Below are 19,386 nucleotides of genomic sequence, written 5' to 3'. Positions count from 1 at the left end.
AGGTTTGTGAATTCCATGAACTTTGACAATATAGTTATTTCTTCCACATCGGGTGATATGTACTTTCCTTTTCTGGTTTACTTTTTTATTTATGTGGTATGAAGGAATCGAACCCAGGGCCTCATGCATGCTAGGCAAGTATGCTGTCACTAAGACATATTCTTTTTTTTTTCTCCCCCCCCCCCCCTGCCCTTTGAGACAAGGTCTTGCAATGTAGGACAGGCTGGCCTGGAACTCCATACTCTCCTGCCTCAGCCTTTTTAATCATGAACATTTTTCTTTTTCTTTTTCTTTTTTTTTTTGGTGGTGGGGAGGGTCCGGTCAAGGGGCCTGAACTCTGGTCCTGGACACTGTCCCTCAGCTCTTCAGCTCAAAGCTAGCACTCTACTTGAGCCACAGGGCCACTTCCAGCTTTTTTCTTTTTTGCTTATGTGGTGCTGAGGAATCGAACCCAGGGCCTCATGCATGCAAGGCAAGCGCTCTACCACTGAGCCACCTTCCCAGCCCCAATCATGAACACTTTTCATCACTCACCACTTTAAAGATGAGAGTGTGTCTTCATCAGCCCAGTGGTAGAGAGCTTGCCCAGCATGTGTGAGGCCCTGGGTCTGATCTCAGCACAGCCACAACAAAGGGAGTTAATGCAGCAAGTGAATATGATAATTTTAAAATCAATTTCATCCTAGAGGACATTTGTTCCCCATTTTTACATTATTATAAATTAATATGTGATGAACATAATTAATAACTCCATATTTTTAAGATGAATATATTTTTCAAGTTTATAACTTCAGATATGCAAACAGACATGGGAACCAGAATCTCTATTTAGAATTAGTCATGAGTGACTTAACAATGGGAACACATTAGGTTAGGAGATTTCAGCCCTGTGCAAATCTCAGAGTGCACACACACAAGCTGAGATGGCTACCAAGTCACTGAGCAGTTATTATATCTTGCATTGAAATGTAGATCAGTAGTTCACACTACTAATTCTAGCTATTCAGGAGGGTGAGATTTGAAGATACCCAGTTCAAAGCGAGCCCAGGCAGACAAATCTTTGAGACTTTTTTCAACTAATTAATAAACGCCAGACTGGAGGTATTGCCCACGTGGTAGAGAGCCAGCCATGAGAGAGCATGAGGCAGGCTGGGAATGTGGCTTAGCGGTAGAGTGCTTGCCTAGCATACATGAAGCACTGGGTTTGATTCCTCAGTACCACATAAACAGAAGTGACGCTGTGGCTCAAGTGGTCAAGTCCTAGCCTTGAGCAAAAGAAGCTCTGAAATAGAGCCCAAGCCCTGAATTTAAGGCCCAGGACTGGTGAAAGAGAGAGAAAGAGTGGGGGGGGAGGCACTCTTACAAAGCCTTGAGTTCACACCCCAGTACCAGCACAGAAAGCAAGAGAGAGAAGAGAAAAAGAAATGTCTATTAGTACATACAACTTGGGGCTAGGGAGAAGCCAGGTGTAGTGGTGCAGGCCTGTGATCCCAGCTGAAGCTGAGTCATAAGGACAGAGTGTTCAAGGCCAGCCTGAGCTATATAGTAAGATCATGTCCCAAAAGATAGAGAAAAAGAGATGAGAGAGGAAGAGAAAAAGGAAGGAAGAAAGGAAGGAAGGAAGGACAAGAGAAAGAAAGGAAAGAAAGAAAGAAAGAAAGAAAGAAAGAAAGAAAGAAAGAAAGAAAGAAAGAAAGAAAGAAAGAAAGAAAAGAAAAGAAAAAATAGCAAGAGAACTTAGGGGCAGAGAATGTAACTTAGTGGTTGAGCTCTTGCCTGGCATGTATAAGACCTTGGGTTCCCAATGCTGTCACTTTAAGATGCTCACCCAGACCCACACACCAGCGGTCCCAAAGGATCCTTTGAGCTGAAGTCAGGTGCCTGAGTCACAAAGACTGGCAGGGGAGGCTTTGGAAGCTGTAGAACTCTCACCATCTTCTGGATAAACAATAAACAAATAATTCTCTGTATAACATAGCCCCATCCTATCAGCAAATACTTACACTAAAAACTGTGCATTGTTTTTCAGCAATTCAAGTCTGGGTGTCTGGTATTTCTCTAACCTACTCCCCCTGGAGGAAAGTCAAGTCTGTGGACTGGGGATGGGTAGGGGAGGGAAGGAATGGCTGAAGTTTATTTTAGGAATTGAGAAGCTAAAGCCCTGGGGAAGGTGAGAAAGGGTAGACCTAAGGAAAGCTGGAGGGAGTAAGCTAGAAAAATTAATGGGAGTGTGTGATCCAGACATTCTCTTCTATTCTTCCCCCAGACTCAGGGATCCACAGACTCCTCCCACAGCAGCCTAATTACCTAGTATTCCTAGACTTCTCTACCCAGGCAGGGTTAAAAAAAAAAAAAGTCCCATTTATCTCTAGGCCTCAACACCTCCTGGTCTGAACTTCATACTCTCTCCGGTGGGGTGGGAAGGCTGCAAGGTGTGAATGACTGATGGGGCAGGGGTTGCTGACATTTTCCCTTACATACTAGCCTTATTGTTCATAAATGCAATAGAATAAAAAGAATGGTGAGTTGGGGGAGCAGGGGGCCCCAGGAGTAGGATCGTGTCCCAGCCTGGGGTCTAACTCTTCATTTACAAATGAGTCCCCCATGATTTCTACCTCCTGGGACTCCAAGCCTCAGATGAAATCATCCACAAGAAAGGCTTCACCAACGACTGTACAGTCATGTGGAATGGCTCAGACACCTTCCTGGAACCAGAAGTGGGTTACATTGGGTGTGAGGAAGCATGGACCCACAGGACCAGTCAACCTAGGTGCAACTGGGACAAGGAGATGTTTTCCATAGGCTCCCCCCTCTGGCCCCCCCTCCCACAGTCAGAGTAAGCAAGGGTGCATGGGAAAATGTGGAGATCCCTTTGGGGATACCTCCCTGCAAAATGCCCTCCCTGGGAACCCAAATCTTAGACATGTAAGCTAAAGCCAGCACTAGCCAGCTCTGGGCCTGAAGCCAAGTTCAAATCACTTGGGGCTATTTGACCTTGGGGAGATAATTTAACTACACTGAGCCTTGGAGGCCTTATCTATAAAAAGGGAAAGTAATAATTAGGGATGGTTGTAGGGATTAAAAATAGCAGTTGTTGCCAGGCGATGTTGGCTTTCACCTATATTCCTAGCTACTCAAGAAGCTGAAACATGAAGATCTGCAGTTTGAAGCCAACCAAGGCAGTCCATGAAACTCTTTTTGTTGGTGGTGGTGGTGCTGGTCACAGGGCTTGAACTCTGGGCCTGGCTGCTGTCCCTCAGTTCTTCAGCTCAAGGCTAGCACTCTACCACTTGAGACACAGTGCCACTTCTGGTTTTCTGAGTGGTTTATTGGAGATAAGAGTCTTATGGACTTTTCCTGCTCCAGCTGACTTTGAACCATGATCCTCAGATCTGAGTCTCCTGAGTAGCTAGGATTACAGGCATGAGCCACTAGCACCCAACTCCATGAGACTCTCATCTCCAGTTAACCACCAAAAAAGCCAGAAGTAGAGCTGTGGCACTAGTGGGAGAGTGCTCACTTTGAGCAAATAAGTTCAGGAACAGTGCTCAAGCCCCAAGTTCAAGGCCCAGGACCTGCACAAACAATAATAATGCCAATAACAGCAGTTGTCATGTGTTTACTGCAGAGTTCAAATGGGTCTTTGTTATGTTTCAGAGCGTGATTCATTGAGAAACACAGCCTCTGGTTTGGAAAGACTAATTGGGACCTGATGGGTGAATTCCCAAGTCCTGGCTTCTCAGCTAGGCCACTGTCACTGCACTTTGGCCTCCTGGACCAGCTAGGCTGTTGGTTGCTTTCAGATTTTTTTCCCACTGTTTTTTGCTTTGTATTTTTTTAAATTGTTATTAGAAAGGTGATGTACAGAGGGGCTACTGTTTCATATGTCAGATAATGAGTACATTTCTTTTGGACAATGTCACCCTTTCCCTCACTCCAGTTTTTCCCTTCCATTCCACCCATAAGTTGTATAGTTCATTTCTTTCTTGTATAGTTTATTTTCTTCATGGTGTTTAGTGAGTACCACTGCTGCATTTGTTCACCTTTTGTCCCTCCATTTCTGTGCCCTTCCTTGCCTCTCCAAACAGAGAAAAGAACAAACAAGACACATAGAAAAGAAAACAAAAACAAAGGGAAAAAACCCTCTACTTTCCGTTTCCTGGAGTTCTTGTCAATCAATATTATTTTATATGATCAGAGATAATTCTGTGGTTAATTGGAGATAAGAGTCTCAGACTTTCCTACCTGGGCTGGCTTTGAACTAAGAGCCTCAGATCTCAGCCCTATGACTAGAGGTCAAGCCACCAGCCCCCAGCAGCAAAAGCACTTTTACATTCACAATAGCTCACAATTGTAATCTATTTGGGAAATTGGAAGGATTGTGGTTCAAGACCAGCTCCAGAAAAAATAAGGGAGGGGGGGGAGACCTTATCTCAACCATAGCTAGACATAGTAGTATGCGCCTGTCATCTCTTGGGAGAGGTAAATAGGAAGACCTCAGTCTTTGCCAGCCCAGGCAAAAACCTATACCCTGTCCCCAAAATAACAAAAGGACTGGGAGCATGGTTCAAGTGGCACAGCACCTACCTGGCAAGTACAAAGTTTTTTGAACTCCAATACCCAGGAGAAGAGACACTGGCAAGTTAATCTTGACTTTCTATAAATCATTCAAACTTTCACACTAAGCAAGCTCTCTACCACTTGAGCCATGCCTTCATTGGAATTTTGCTTATGTATTTGCTTAACCCAACATATGCAAAAATGTCACAAAAAATTTATTCTTAGAGGTGGGAATGGTGGCCTATGCCTGAAATCTCAGCAATCAAGATGCTAGGATTGGTCAACCTGAGCTATGTACTAAAACCTTATCTCAAAAAAACAAAACAAGGGCTGGGAATGTGGCTTATTGGTAGAGTGCTTGCCTAGCATGCATGAAGCCCTGAGTTCGATTCCCCAGTACTACATAAAAAGAAAAAGCTGGAAGGGGCACTGAGGCTCAAGTGTTAGAGTGCCAATCTTGAGTAAAAGAAGCTCGCTGACAGCACCCAGGTGTTGAGTTCAAGCCCTAGGATTGGTTTTAAAAAAATGTTATTATTGCCGGGCGCTGGTGGCTCACGCCTGTAATCCTAGCTACTCAGGAGGCTGAGATCTGAGGATCGCGGTTCAAAGCCAGCCCGGGCAGGAGAGACCGTGAGACTCCTATCTCCAATAAACCACCAGAAAACCGGAAGTGGCGCTGTAGCTCAAGTGGTAGAGCGCTCACCTTGAGCTGAAGAGCTGAGGGATAGCGCCCAGGCCCAGAGTTCAAGCCCCACGACCGACAAAAAAAAAAAAAAAAAAAAAAATGTTATTATCATATTAAGTCTTTGAATTCCCATTTATTTTATGCTCATAGCATATCTCAAGATTGGATTTACATAAAATATATTAAGGTTACATTCAAAATATTTAATCAGAAAACATAAACATATGTTTAAAATGTACATGCTTGAATGTTTTGCCATAACTGAAATAAGCATCTTTTTTATTTACATGTAAATTAATTGGGCTGGGAATATGGCTTAGTGGTAGACTGCTTGCCTAGCATGCATGAAGGCCTACGTCTAATTAATTCCTCAGTACCACATAGACAGAAAAAGCCAGAAGTGGTGCTGTGGCTCAAGTGGTAGAGTGCTAGCCTTGAGCAAAAGAAGCTTAGAGACAGTGCCCAAGCCCTGAGTTCAAGCCCCAGGACTGGCAAAAAAAAAAAAAAAAAAGTAAAGAAAAAGAAAAAAATGTAGCCAGGCACTGGTGGCTCATGCCTGCAATCCTAACTGCTCAAAAGGCTGAGATCTGAAGATCCTGGTTCAAAGCCAGCTTGGCCAGGAAAGTCTGTGAGACTCTTTTCTCTTAATAAGTCACCAGAAAACTGGAAGTGGCACAGTGTCTCAAGTGGTAGAGCGTTCACCTTGAGCTGAAGAGCTGAGGGACAGCACCCAGGCCCAGAGTTCAAGCCACATGACCGACAAAAAAAAAAAGTAAACTAGTTAAAATTGAACAAAATTCAAAATTGAGTTTTCTAATTGCACTAACCACATTGCATATCTCAGTGGCCACAAATGGCTGGTTTGTGGCTGTCAGGCAGAACAGCTCCGGACGTAGTGCTATGCTGGTGGCTCTAGGGGTCAGAGTCTGGGTCACTTCACCCTGGCTAGATGCCAGCCCTGGGCCTGCACTCAGTACTTGATACTGAATTCAGTTTACTTCCTCCAACAAACTGGGACATTGGACCTCTTGAGAGAGGAAGAAAACAAGTCAAAAATTAGTTTCCAGATATGACCACTAGGGGGCAGAATCTGGCTATACCTGATTGGCAAGGAAAAGACGAACAACTTTTCAGACTCAGGTAGAAGCTCATTCAGCTCAGTGTTTTTCACAGGGTGGTTGAAATTAAATAGCCAGCATTAAAAGCAGTAAAAAAAAAAAATAGTCTAGGTGGAGCTGGGAAGTTGGCTCAGTAGTAGAGTGCTTGGCTCCCATGCATGAGGCCCCGGGTTCAATTCCTCAGCACCACAAAAGCAGAAAAAGCCAGAAGTGGCTCTGTGGCTCAAGTGGTAGGGCACTAGCCTTGAGCTGAAGAGCTGAGGGAAAGCGCCCAGGCCCAGAGTTCAGCCCCCACAACCTACAAAAACAAAACAAAACAGCTGGGCGCTGGTGGCTCACGCCTGTAATCCTAGCTACTCAGGAGGCTGAGATCTGAGGATCGAGGTTCAAAGCCAGCCTGGGCAGGAAAGACCGTGAGACACCTATCTCCAATAAACCACCAGAAAACCGGAAGTGGCGCTGTAGCTCAAGTGGTAGAGCGCTAGCCTTGAGCTGAAGAGCTGAGGGACAGCACCTAGGCCGAGTTCAAGCCCCATGACCAACAACAACAAAAAAAAAAACAGCATTAAAAGCAGTAAGAAAACAGTCTAGGTGGGGCTGGTAAGGTGGCTCAGTGGTAGAGTGCTTGCCTTGCATACATGAGGCCCGGCATTTGATTCCTCAGCAACACATAAGCAGAAAAAGCCAGAAGTGGTGCTGTGGCTCAAAAGGTAGAGGGCTAGTCTTGAGCTGAAGAGCGAAGGGACGGCGCCTAGGCCCAGAGTTCAGGCCCCACGACTGACCAAGAAAGAAAGAAAGCAGTCTAGGGAAAGTGAGAATACTCTTTTAGGCTTATTGTATATGTCTAATGTAGAGATTCCAATATAAGGTGTGTTTCTCTTTTTATCCTTTGGCAGTACTGAAGTAATGAGACACTACACAAGCCTCAAACTTTCTAGGCAGGAGCTCTGCCACTTGAGCCATGTTTCCATACATTGTTTCTTTTCTTTCTTTCTTTCTTTATTCTTTTTTTTTGTTCAATTGTGAGGCTTGAACTCTGGGCTTGGGCGCTGTCCCTGCGCTCTTCAGCTCAAGGCGAGCGCTCTACCACTTGAGCCACAGCACCACTTCCAGTTTTCTAGTGGTTTATTGGAGATAAGAGTCTCATGGACTTACCTGCCCAGGCTGGCTTTGAACCATGATCCTCAGATCTCAGCCTCCTGAGTAGCTAGGATTACAGGTGTGAGCCACTGGTGCCCAGCCCCTATTTATTTCTTATTGAGGTCTATGGTTTAAAAAAAAAATTGGAAATCTCTGCAGGGAAAATGATACAGTAAGGTAATAGATACATATGTGAAAGCTTGCTTTTTTTTTTTTTTTTCCTTCTGACTTTAGCTACTTTACATTCTCCCTAACCAGGCTGGGAATGTGGCTCAGTGGTAGAGTGCTTGCCTAGCATGCATGAAGCCCTGGGTTCAATTCCTCAGTACCACATAAACAGAAAAAGCTGGAAGTAGCTCTGTGGCTCAAGTGGTAGAGAGCTAGCCTTGAGCAGGAGAAGCTCAGGGATAGCACCCAGACCCTGAGTTCAAGCCTTAGGACTGGCAAAATAAATAAATTCTGCACCGAAGGAAAGTAGACCTAAGACTATCCTGAGACTAGAGTGTGATGTGTGTTCACACATGCGTGCGGTGAGGGAACAGGCATGGGAGGGTGGTAGACCCAACCAGAAGCCCAAGCTTTAAGTATTCCAGAAACTTCAATAAGCATGTTGGGCACTGGGATGGGGACAAAAGAGGCTGGGGAGGTGAGCAAGGCCAGGTCTATAAAGACCTGCTAAGGATTTGAAGTTGTTTTCAGCAGGGAGGAACACGATCTGAGGCCTGTGTTAGGAAAAGCTCCCCAACTTTGAGCCTGAGAACAGGAAGGCAAGGAGCTATCTGGGTCCTGGGAGGAAGGGAGGTGACAACTGGACCGCACCCTGATGAGTAAAAACACCCCCACTGCCATTCCAAGGCATCTTCCATCTGCCTGTCAGTCTTTACCCTTTGCTACTGTGCTTGGACCATGTCCCCAGCTTCAGTTTGGCTGGACCCATGGGGAGCTCCAGCAGGAGGAGGGAGCAGGGGGAGCTGTGACCCTCCTGCTGTCTCGCCACAGCAGCCCACCCTCATCCAAATGCACGAGAGGCCACAGAGCCCACTGCCACTACCCCCAAAACTGCCACTACCCCCAAAACTGTCCCGTCTCTGGTCTCATCTATACCCCTCCTACCTCTCTATAGATATGTAGAGTTCAAATTACTAAATTGAAAATTCCAGAAGCAAATAATTGGGAAGTTTTTTCTTTTTGCTTTTCTTTTGGTGTGACTGATCAAACCCAAGGCCTTGCTCATTTTAAGCATGTGGTCTAACACTGAGCTATGCATAAGGTTTTTGTGGGGTTTGTTTGTTTTGTACTACCTGGGCTTGAATCAGGGCCTCATGTGTGGTAGTTATTGAGCCATGCCTCCAGCCCGGCTTTTTGCTGGCTAATTGGTGGAGTCCCATGAACTTTACTGCCCACACTGACTTTAAACAGTGATACTCCGGATCTCAGCCTCCTGAGTAGCCAGGGTTACAGGCATGAGCCACAAGCACCCAGATCAAATTCGTAAGTATTAATATTTACCATATTGTTATAGTTGTTCTATTTTACTATTAGCTATAGTTGTTACTCTCTCACTGCACCTAATTTATAAATCAAATTTTCTGATGGGTTTGTATGTGTAGGAGAAAACTGTGTGTAGAATATTGGAACAATCCGTGGTTTTAGGCATCCACGGTTGGTAAGGGTGCTTGGGCTGCACTTACCACCTGTGTTGAGAGGTTTCTGTGGTCCTCTAATCTTTCCTGTAGCTCTTCTCAGCTCTTTCTAGATTATATGTTTCCTGCACAAGCTGGAAGCTTAGCATCAGAGAATAGAGACTTGTGGTTCAATAAAACCAGAAATGAATTTGGATTCTGTCACTTCTTAGCTCTTGAATGGGTGAATCTTTTAACCTGTCCTGGCCTCAACTTGCTCATCTCTAAGAGAACACCATCATCCTCTTCCTTATAGAGTTGTCATCACCATGAAATAGTATGTTCTTCATCCACACTAGCCCTCAGCAGGCCTTAGTCCTTTTCTACAACTGAACATTTATTGCACAAGCAACATGCAAGGGGCTGGGAAGAGTAAGAGGTCAGAAGTGAAGTAGCTCACCCCTGTAATCCTAGCTACTGGGGAGGGGGGGGCGGGTTGAAGAGCTCAGGATAGGACAGCAAGCCCCATGACCCAGAAACAAAAAATGAAAAGACAGAAACAAAAATGAAACAAAGAATTCAGAAAACAGTTGGATTTCTTTGTTATTTTACCCAGCCTGGAAGACAGGCACTCTACCATGATGCTATGCCCCCAGATGGGTTTATTTTTTGCTGTGAAGGAGCTGTAAAGGAAGGGCTGATCAGCCTCCCTGAGGACTGAACTCCTTCTGCTAGCCTGCTGGACTCCCCTGATTAAGAGCTGGAGACTTAATTACATTTCCTCCAGGGAATGTGTGCTAGCTCGTGGGGCATGCTGGGTCACAAGGCGCTGGCACAGGAGAGATTTGCCTTATAGGATCTCTCAGGTGTGGTGGGGCACATGGGAGCATACATAACACATCAGAAAGCTGATTGAGGAGGTTAGTAAACCAGGTAGTATAAATCTGGTTGTGTAGATACTGGCTTCGAGGTGTTATTAATATACTCTCCAAGAACCATTAAAGTCGCAACAATAGACACAAAAATAAAGAATTGTCTCAAGCTGGGTGCTGGTAGCTCACATCTGTAATCCTAGCTACCCAGGAGGCTAAGAGATGTGAGGATCACAGTTCAAAGCTAACCTGAGTAAGAAAGTCCATGAAACGTTTATCCCCATTTAACCACCAGAAAACTAGAAGTGGAACTATGGCTCAAAGTAGTAGAGTGCTAGCTTTGAGCACAAAAGCTCAGGGACAGTACCCAGGCCCTGAGTTCAAGCCCCATGACAGGGAAAAAAGAAAAGAATTGTCTTAGCAAAGCAGAATTTACTTCTGCAGAACAGTGCACCATCAGCCAAAAATCTGTCCAGCAAGCACACAGAGTAGACAGGCTGCCCCTCTATTTATCCCTAATACAGCAGGCCCTGCCCTCTGCTCAGATTGGTTGAGCTCAAGTTCACAACCTGCTCGTGATTGGCTCGTTTGACCATTTGTTTGTTTGTTTTGCCAGTCCTGGGGCTTGAACTCAGAGCATCAGCACTGTCCCTGAGCTCCTTTTTGCTCAAGGCTAGCACTCTACCACTTGAGCCACAGTACCACTTCTGGCTTTTTCTGTTTATGTGGTGCTGAGGAATTGAACCAATGGCTTTGTGCATGCGAGGCAAGCACTCTACCTGTAATGCCAAGCCACATTCCAAGCCCTTGGCTAGTTTGAATAGGCTAAAATAGGTTTACATAAGGTGACTTTGAAATACAATAAACAGTACAAAAGTAATCTCAAATACACAAACCCTCTGCAATTTCTACACTATCCGAGGTCTTAATTCTATCTTGAATGGTCGCAGTATCAGCTCCCAAGCCTGTGCGGCAGCCCTGGTTGGTCAGTGTAGGAACCTTCTCAATAAAGTTGCTTCTTTATTAACAACTTGGTTGCGGTGGGCTCTGTCACTCCAGATGACTAGGTGGGCTTGCCTAACTGAGTAGGGGGTATTCCTACTACAAAGACACACTTCAAAAGACGCTCCTCAGACAGTTCAAGAAACAGAGTATAGGGGCTGGTTAAGTGGTAGAGTGCTTGCCTTGCACGCATGAGGCCTTTGGTTTGATTCCTCAGCACCACATAAGCAGAAAAAGCCAGAAGTGGGGCTGAGGCTCAAGTGGTAGAGCCGTAGTCTATGGCTGAGAGCTGAGGGACAATGCCCCCGGGCTCAGAATTCAGGCCCCACAACCAAAAAAATAAAATAAAATAAAAATAAAAAATTCTGTCCTGAAAAACAAAAACAGTTTATGATAAAACCTTATATTTCAAAAACCCTACCTAAGCAGTTCCTCTTTTCCTTAACAAGAGCCAAACTACCAGGTTAAAGCAAGAACTTTTAAGCAACATACTTTGATAGAAAGGACAGTTTTTCCCACATAGTAGAGGTAGCCGATCGAGAGCTCTTTCCAAAGGCTTCATCTGCTTGGTCCAGTGGTTGGATGTAGAGGGGGGTCTTCAGTGGAGCCTGGCTGACCACCTGAGAGCCTGGTTGTAAGTAACAGCAGTAGACATGGAAGAGAACACACACACAGTATTCATTCCTCGTACATCTGAGCATCCAGAAAGATCAAGCATTGGAGTTGCAGAAGCAGTTCAGATAAAACATCAAGGAGTTGGGCACCAGTGGCTCACGCTTGTAATCCTAGCTACTCAGAAGGCTGGAATCTGAGGCTGAGAATCGCCTTTTAAAGCCTGCCGGGGCAGGAAAGTCCAGGAAACTCTTATTTCCAGTTAACCACCAGAAAACAGTAAGTGGCGCTGTGGCTCAAGTGGTAGAGCACTAGCCTTGAGCTGAAGAACTCAGGGACTGGGCCCAGCCCAGAGTTCAAGCCCCACAACCACCAAAAAAAATAAACAGTAAGGAACTTGTAACACATGCCCAGTGAGCCAGGCCCTGTGTCCTTGGCTTGGGTGATCCCAGCTAATCCTCAGAGTAGCTCATGCAGATTACCAGTCCCTATGAAAGAAAGAGAATGAGGCTTACATTAAGAACATTGTCTTCAAGGTATAGGGCACTAGGACAGGACCTAGTCAATGTGAGTCCAGCACCCACCTTTCCCACAAGAAAATCCAGGTATAGGGTGGAGGTTGAGGGGAGAACCAGGAATATCCCCACAGCCTGCAGAGTACAGTGATAGAGAAGTGTGAGTCACCTAGCAGGGGGCTACAGAAGGCCCCCTCCAGGAGCTCATCTATCATTTGATAGAGGTATTTCTGGTGCTGCTGTGTGCCCGGTCATATACAGAACCCGGAAGTACAGCTGAGAATAAACAGACAGCAGAGCATGGGTGGTACTAGCTGTAGAGCTCAAGGACAGCACCCAGGCCCAGAGAGTTCAAGCCCCACAACTGACAAAAAAAAAAAAAAAAAAAAAATCCCAAAACAAAACTCACTAGCAAAATGCTGACTGTCTGGCCCAAGCAAGTCTGCTGAGTCTGAATCTTGGGAGGAGGGCCCAGGAGTCTGTAGTGGCAACTGCTAGGAATGAGCCAGGCTTGTTGGAGTTATGTGCTGGCAAGAATATGGACAGAACAGAAACTGGTGTGCAGCACCTCAGACAATGGGCTGGGTTGGTAGATAGACTTACTGCTAAGAAGGTGGGGAGAAGATTTTATGTGAGACAGGACATGCAGCAGTCTTGATCTGCGAGTCATGCATCATGCCTAGTTTGGAGCCATGACAAGGTAGAAGTCGAGGGTCACCTGGAAAAGATAAAGAGCAAACCAGGAGGGACGGAGGGGAATTGAAGATGGGTAAGATTCAGTCAAGGGAGGGCACATGGAGTTCCATGTGAAGCAGAGGATGTTGGGAGATTTGCCTCTAAGCAAAGCAGAGTTTCAGACTGTACAGCACAGTGGCTTGAAGCCATAATGGAGTGAACTGAAGATGCATCCCAGAGCATCCCAGCAGCCACTTCTGTACTGAGGTACCTTTTCTGAACTGACCCACCTATGCCACCCTGATTCAACATTTGTCTCTTTTCTCTAACAGTCAGACAGCTCCATTCATCAAAGTGCCCTCATGATCCTGCCAACGACATCATCTCATCGCCATCATCATCACCATCATCATCACCACCTTGATTTCCTGTATGCCAGCCAGCCAAGCACCAGCTTGAGCCATGATGCAAACAAGAAGTCTGATTGTTCTTCTAAAGGGGACACCCTGGGCTGACAGGAACCAGGGGGCAGACACGAGAACATCCCTCCCCCCATCCTGGGAACCTGGGGGGAGCTAGTCCTTTGTGAGGGCACCTCACAGGCTAGACCAGAATGGCTGCTGCTCCCTTGCTTTGGGTTACCTCTTTACTGAGTTAATAGGATCTTCAATGTAGCCTAGGCTGGCCTCAAATTCCAGACCCTTGGGGCTGGGAATGTGGCTTAGTGGTAGAGTGCTTGCCTAGCATGAAGCCCTGGTTCAATTCCTCAGTATCACATAAACAGAAAAAGCTAGAGTGGTGCTGTGGCTCAAGTGGTAGAGAGCTAGCCTTGAGCAAATTAAGCTCAGGGACAGTGCCCAGGCCCTGAGGTCAAGCCTCACGACTGGCCAAAAAAAAAATAAAAAAAATAAATCTAGCCCATCTTGCCTCAGCTCTGTAAGAGCTGGGGTCACAGGCAGGCACATCCACACCTTTCTGTGCCTCAGGTTATTCATAGGCCTAAGAGAGTCATAGAGGCAAACCCTAGCCTTGGTAGAGCCCCCAAGCTGTCCTGGAGAGGAAGTCGTGGCTGAAGACTATGTGCACAGGTGCTTCTGCCTCAGCTTTCCTGACATGGTTTGCTTTGACTCCCTGGTCACAATCTGTCCCCCTGCATGGAGTTTGGCTTCCAAAGAACTCTCCTGCAGGGACCAAGCCCACTGCTCAGAACAAGAGGGTTCCAGCCTTCTGACAATCCAGGCTCAACAGCAATAGATAAATTATCATTCAACCATTCATTGCTTCTATTGCTCACACATTCATTCAGCAAACACTTAATGAGCCTGATTTTTTTTTTTTTTTTTTTTTGTCGGTCGTGGGGCTTGAACTCTGGGCTTGGGCGCTGTCCCTCAGCTCTTCAGCTCAAGGCGAGTGCTCTACCACTTGAGCTACAGCGCCACTTCCGGTTTTTCTGGTGGTTTATTGGAGATAGGAGTCTCACGGTCTCTCCTGCCCGGGCTGGCTTTGAACCGCGATCCTCAGATCTCAGCCTCCTGAGTAGCTAGGATTACAGGCGTGAGCCACCAGTGCCCGGCTAATGAGCCTGATATTATACACACCAACTTCATGAACCTTGCATTCCAATGAGGAGACAAGCAAGAGTCAGTTGCAAAAAGGGGAGGGAGGAATGGAAGGAAGGAAGGAAAGGAGGAAGGGAGGAAGGAGGGGAGGGAGGAATGGAAGGAAGGAAGGAAGGAAGGAAGGAAGGAAGGAAGGAAGGAAGGAAGGAAGGAAGGTGAGGACTTAAGTGATCTCACAGAGAGTAATGAAGTAGTCAGAGAGGACCTCTCAAAGGGATAATCTTTAATTTGATGTAGACCTGACATATGGTAAAATTAACACATCTTTTTTTCTTTTTTTATTGTGAAAATACTGTACAGAGAGGGGTTACAATTACATGGGCAAGATAATGAGTACATTTCTTATCAAGCATTGCAACCTCCTCCTTTGTTTCTCCTTCCCATCCCTTCCCATCCTCCCCCCTACACATCTTTTTTTTTTTTTTTTTGTGGGCCATGGGGCTTAAACTCAGGGCTTGGGTGCTGTTCGGAGATCTTTTGCTCAAGGCTAGTGCTCTGCCCCTTTTGAGTCACAGCACCGCTTCCTTAACACATCTCAGTATACATCTTGGTGAACTTTTACATTTGTGTATGCTGGTTTATCAACTTGTATACTGCTGCAGGTATTTGGGGCCATGTAATTCTTTGTTGTAGGGGCCTGTCCTGGGCCTTGTAGGATTTTAGCAGTATCCCTAGCTCTGTCTACTAGCTACCCTGGAATCCTCTCTCTTCTGGTAATTGAGAGCCCCTCGTGCGTGTCATGTAACCACCATTCAGGTCAGGAGGCAGATTATTTCACATCTGTTGGCATTTGAGCTGATTAAAGAACTAGAGGAACAGAGTTCCAAGTAGAGGGAATATAAGCAAAGACCCTGAGGTGGGAGCCAGCTTGGTACATTGGGGAATCACATGGCTCACCTGTGGTAGCAAAGGACAGAATGATATGAAAGAAAGATGAAGAGACAGGCTTACCCTATCAAGCAGGTGCCTTCTGAGCTATGGAGAAGAGTCTGACAATTAAAAGAACATTAATGAGTATATGATTATGCCAGACTACACTATAGTCTAAGTATAGTCTAAGTAAAAACTTAGGCTCTGAGATACTTATGTAAGAGAAAGGATGTGGCACAGGGAACCATGCTTTTTAAGCCTATGCTGGGGGTGAGAAGGTTCAATAAAAACATATTAGATAGCCGGGCACCAGTGGCTCACACCTGTAATCCTAGCTACTCAGGAGGATGAGATATGAGGATCATAGTTCAAAGCCAGACCAGGCAGAAAAATCTGTGAGACTCTTTTTTTAATTCTTTTTAATTTTTTTCTTACTTTTTATCTTTTGTTGGTCATGGGGTCTGAATTCAGGGCCTGGGTGCTTCCCTTGAACTCTTTCACTCAGTGCTCTACCACTTTGAACCACAGCACTACTTCTAGTTTTCTGAGTGGTTTATTGGAGATAAGAGTCTCACAGACTTCCCTGCTGGGGCCGGCTTTGAACCGTGATCCTCAGATCTCAGCTTCCTGAGTAGCTAGGATTACAGACGAGAGCCACCGGTGCTCAGCAAAATGGATTTCTCAGGATTTTTTTTTTTCGTCGTCTGTAGTGAGGCTTGAACTCTGAGCCTGTCCCTGAGTTCTTCAACCCCATGAAACTTTGTTTGTTTGTTTGCCAGTCATGGGGCTTGAACTCAGGGCCTGGGCATCATCCCTGAGCTGCTTTTGCTCAAGGCTAGCACTCTACCACTTGGATCACAGTGCTACTTCCAGCTTTTTCTGTGTATGTGGTACTGAGGAATCCAACCCAGGGCTTCATGCATGCAAGGCAAGTACTCTACCACCGAGCCACATTCCCAGCCCCCTATGAGACTTTTATCTCCAATAAACTACTCAGAAAAAGCCTGAAGTGGTACTGTGGCTCAAGTGGTAGAGTACTAGACTTGAGCACGAAGAGGCTCAGGAATAGTGCCCGGGCCCAGAGTTGAAGCCCCAGGACTGGGGGGAAAACCTCACATTTCTGCTAGGCAGGCACTCTACCATTTGAGATATATGTCTAGTCCTTTTTTGCATTGGTTGCTTTTAAGGTAGGGTCTTGTTTTATACCCCTGTCAGCCTGCTTGGCAGTCCTCCTATTTGTACTTCCCCAAGTCCCTAAGGATGACAGGCACACTTCATCCCATTGGTTGAGATGGCTTTTGTGAACTTCTCTTTGCCCAAGCTGGCCCCGAACTGGATTCCTCAATCTCTGCCTCCTAAATAGCTAGGATTACAGACTTAAGTCATTGCTTTACCATTTGACTCACAACTCCATTTCTGACATTTTGGTGGTTAGTTGGAGATAAGTCTCATGGACTTTCCTGCCAAGTCTGGCTTTTTGAACCAGGATCCTCAGATGTCAGCTTTCTGAGTAGCTAGGATTATAGGCTTGAGCCACTGGCACCTTGCCGTAAAGCATTCTTGAAGAGAGCATATGGAATCTGAATCTTTAAGGAACAAAGAATAGGTGATGCTCCAAGCAGAAAGAACAGCAAGTGCAAAGGAGCTAGGGTATGAAATAACATGGTAGTTTGCAGACACTACAAGCTGAGAATTACAGGGTAGAAAATGCAGAATAAGTTATCAGTCTGGCTAGGACAAAAGATTTTTGTGAGAGAGGAGGTGAAACTAAAGCAAATTGGACCAAATATGGTAAATCTTCTAGAACAGTCCAGGGCAGGGAAGGATGGATCCCCGAGCTTGGGTGCTCCAAAAGACCCAACATTACTCGTATGCCTATCCCTGCCCTAACCCCCTTTATTTCATAAAACGCACTTTGTATTTCTTACCTAATCTTGTTAGTGTGCATATGCACGTGCATGCACACGTTTGTGTATGTGTGTGTGTGTGTGTCTTGGAGATTCAGGGTTCAATGGAATGTGTTGTCTACAGACTTACATCTTAGCCTGCATTTCCTGTTTCAGAAGGCAAGAACTAGCCTTTAATTTTTCCATGTAATGCCTGCCTGGTACAGCCTTTCCCACAGAGTGTGTTCACAGTGCTCCACAATTCCTTACTTAGCATGTAGAGATATACAGACAGATAATTTTATTTCTCAACCAGACGCGGGTGGCTCACTCCTGTAATCCAAAATACTTAAGAGGCTGAGATCTGCCTGAGCAGAAAAGTCTGGGAGACTGTTACCTCCAATTAGTCAGCAAAAGGCCCAAAGTTAGGAGCGCCTGCCTTCAGTGAAAAAGCTAAGCAAAGGGGCCAAGCTCCAATGCCAGCACCAAAAAAAGAAAAATCACTTATCAGACATTTCTCACCCAGCCTCTCCTAAACAGACCTGGTACACAGGCCAAAGGTCTGTCTCCAAGATGCATCCACAGAAAAGAAATGGCGTGACTGTCCTGGTTTTCTGGATTGAACCCAGAATTAAGTGAATCTCATAATTCAGTTTAGGTACAATGTAACCCAAGGTTCCTTGAGGGTGGGGGGTGGGGGGGAGGCAGGGAGCAGAGGTCATTGTGTACAATGACCTACTGTGATAAATTCTGCACCTGGAGATTCAGGCTTTAAATCCGAATACTGAATCCCCGAACCACCCGAGGAGAGAAAACGTTTGTGGCCGGGGTCTCAGACCGGGGCGCAGGAAGCCGGGGAAACAAGTACCACCGCACCTGCTTCCCTCCATCTCCCAGCGGGCGCCGTGGGGAGCTCGACTTCGCAGCATTTCCTTCCCTTCCAGTACCGGGCCAGGGCTCGGGCTGGAGCCTAACGGTGTAGATTTCACCGCGCCTGCACTCGGGTCCATGCCACCACTCGGACCTGAACGGCTTCTGGTACCAATCGGGGCGGCAGTAGTGGGAGGAGTAAGAGGAACGTGGAAGGCACTGGCAATGAGACCTAACTGCCGCCCATCACTGCGTAGCCTTGGTCAGGTCAGTCTGTGTCAGGGGCCGCAGGGGACCGGAACGCGCTCAGGTCCCAGCCTCTCCGACCCCGCCTCCTAACCGGACGGGGCGGAGCCAAGCTGCCTCCAGCTCGGCGGCCTTCACCCCTGGAGCCTGGGCACAGCGGCCGAGGGGGCGGGCTCGAACGCGGCCTGTGGGCGGGGCCAAGGGCCCGGCGTCCCCAGCGCGCCGGCGCAGGAAGGGCAGTGCCCACCCCGCAGGTCCCCCGCTTGGGGCCGGGGCGGGCGCCTGGCAACGCCCCGCCCCGTCCGGCCCCCCCGGCCGCGGCCGGAGCCGGCCCCCCGGCATGGCTTGGCAGGGCTGGCCCGCTCCCTGGCTGTGGGTCTCGGGCGGCGGGCTGCTGCTGCTCGCCCTGGTCCTGCTCGTGAGTCCCCGTAGTGGCCGTGCGCGGCGGGGCCTTCGCGGCCTGCTCATGACGCGCAGCCAGCGGCTGCTCTTCCGAATCGGGTGAGTGCCCGGGCTGGCCCCGGGGCGCTCGGGGAGTGGGCTTCGGGGCCCCGCGCCGGGAGGCCCTGCGTGTGGTGGGGAGGGATGGAGGAGTGGGAGGGGAGCCGCCAGGGAAGAGGCGTGGGGGGACCGCGGGAGACCGAGGCCCGGCCAGTGCGGGAGTGGGGCTGAGGTCCGCACGCCCGAGGGCACGCGGGGGGCGGGGGCTGGACGGGCGGGAGCGTCCCAACCCCTCTCCCCGAAACCCAGGTCCCCACCGCTTCGGGTAGGTGCTGTCCCAAGGTAAGAGTTCCAACCCCATCCCGTGGCACACCGGCCCCTTCCTCTCTACCCCCGACCCGGGCGCACAAAGCCCCAGGCTGTGAACTCTGACCCTTCGACAGCCTGGGTTGTGGGGAGGACTTTTGCCCTCCAGACGGCCCCCTCTCCTCTGCCCCTTCCTGCCCAGCCTCAGGCTAGACTGGCTTTCAGCCCTGTTCCACCCCACACGAAGAGAGGAAAGGAAGGAGCCCGGGGGAGGTGGGCTTCTGAGGCCCTCTGTTCCCCTTCCTTCTTTGGGGGCAGCGGGGAGATGGAGGTGTGGGGCGGCAGTG

The 19,386-nt window shown here is 47.6% G+C and overlaps 1 protein-coding gene across 3 annotated transcripts in view; it reads left to right on the top strand.

Moving 5' to 3' along the window:
* Pnkd (PNKD metallo-beta-lactamase domain containing) overlaps positions 1-19,386 on the top strand; it is a 64,931-nt gene that overhangs the window by 21,800 nt on the left and 23,745 nt on the right. Inside the window, exon 1 of one of the 3 annotated variants that reach the window (XM_070017331.1) lies at positions 18,531-18,793. The exons of the other annotated variants lie outside the window; for them this stretch is intronic. Within the exon in view, the coding sequence (XP_069873432.1) occupies positions 18,633-18,793 (161 nt within the window). The 5' untranslated portion in view covers positions 18,531-18,632. Of the gene's footprint in view, positions 1-18,530; positions 18,794-19,386 lie in introns of those variants that run through there. 3 annotated transcript variants of the gene reach the window in all.

This window comes from Dipodomys merriami, unplaced genomic scaffold (genome assembly GCF_024711535.1).
Source record: "Dipodomys merriami isolate MVZ:Mamm:240054 unplaced genomic scaffold, mDipMer1.0.p SCAF_1, whole genome shotgun sequence".
Classification (NCBI taxonomy): Eukaryota; Metazoa; Chordata; class Mammalia; order Rodentia; family Heteromyidae; genus Dipodomys; species Dipodomys merriami.
Note: the sequence above shows the minus strand (reverse complement) of the source record. Positions and strands in the feature narration are given on the sequence as shown.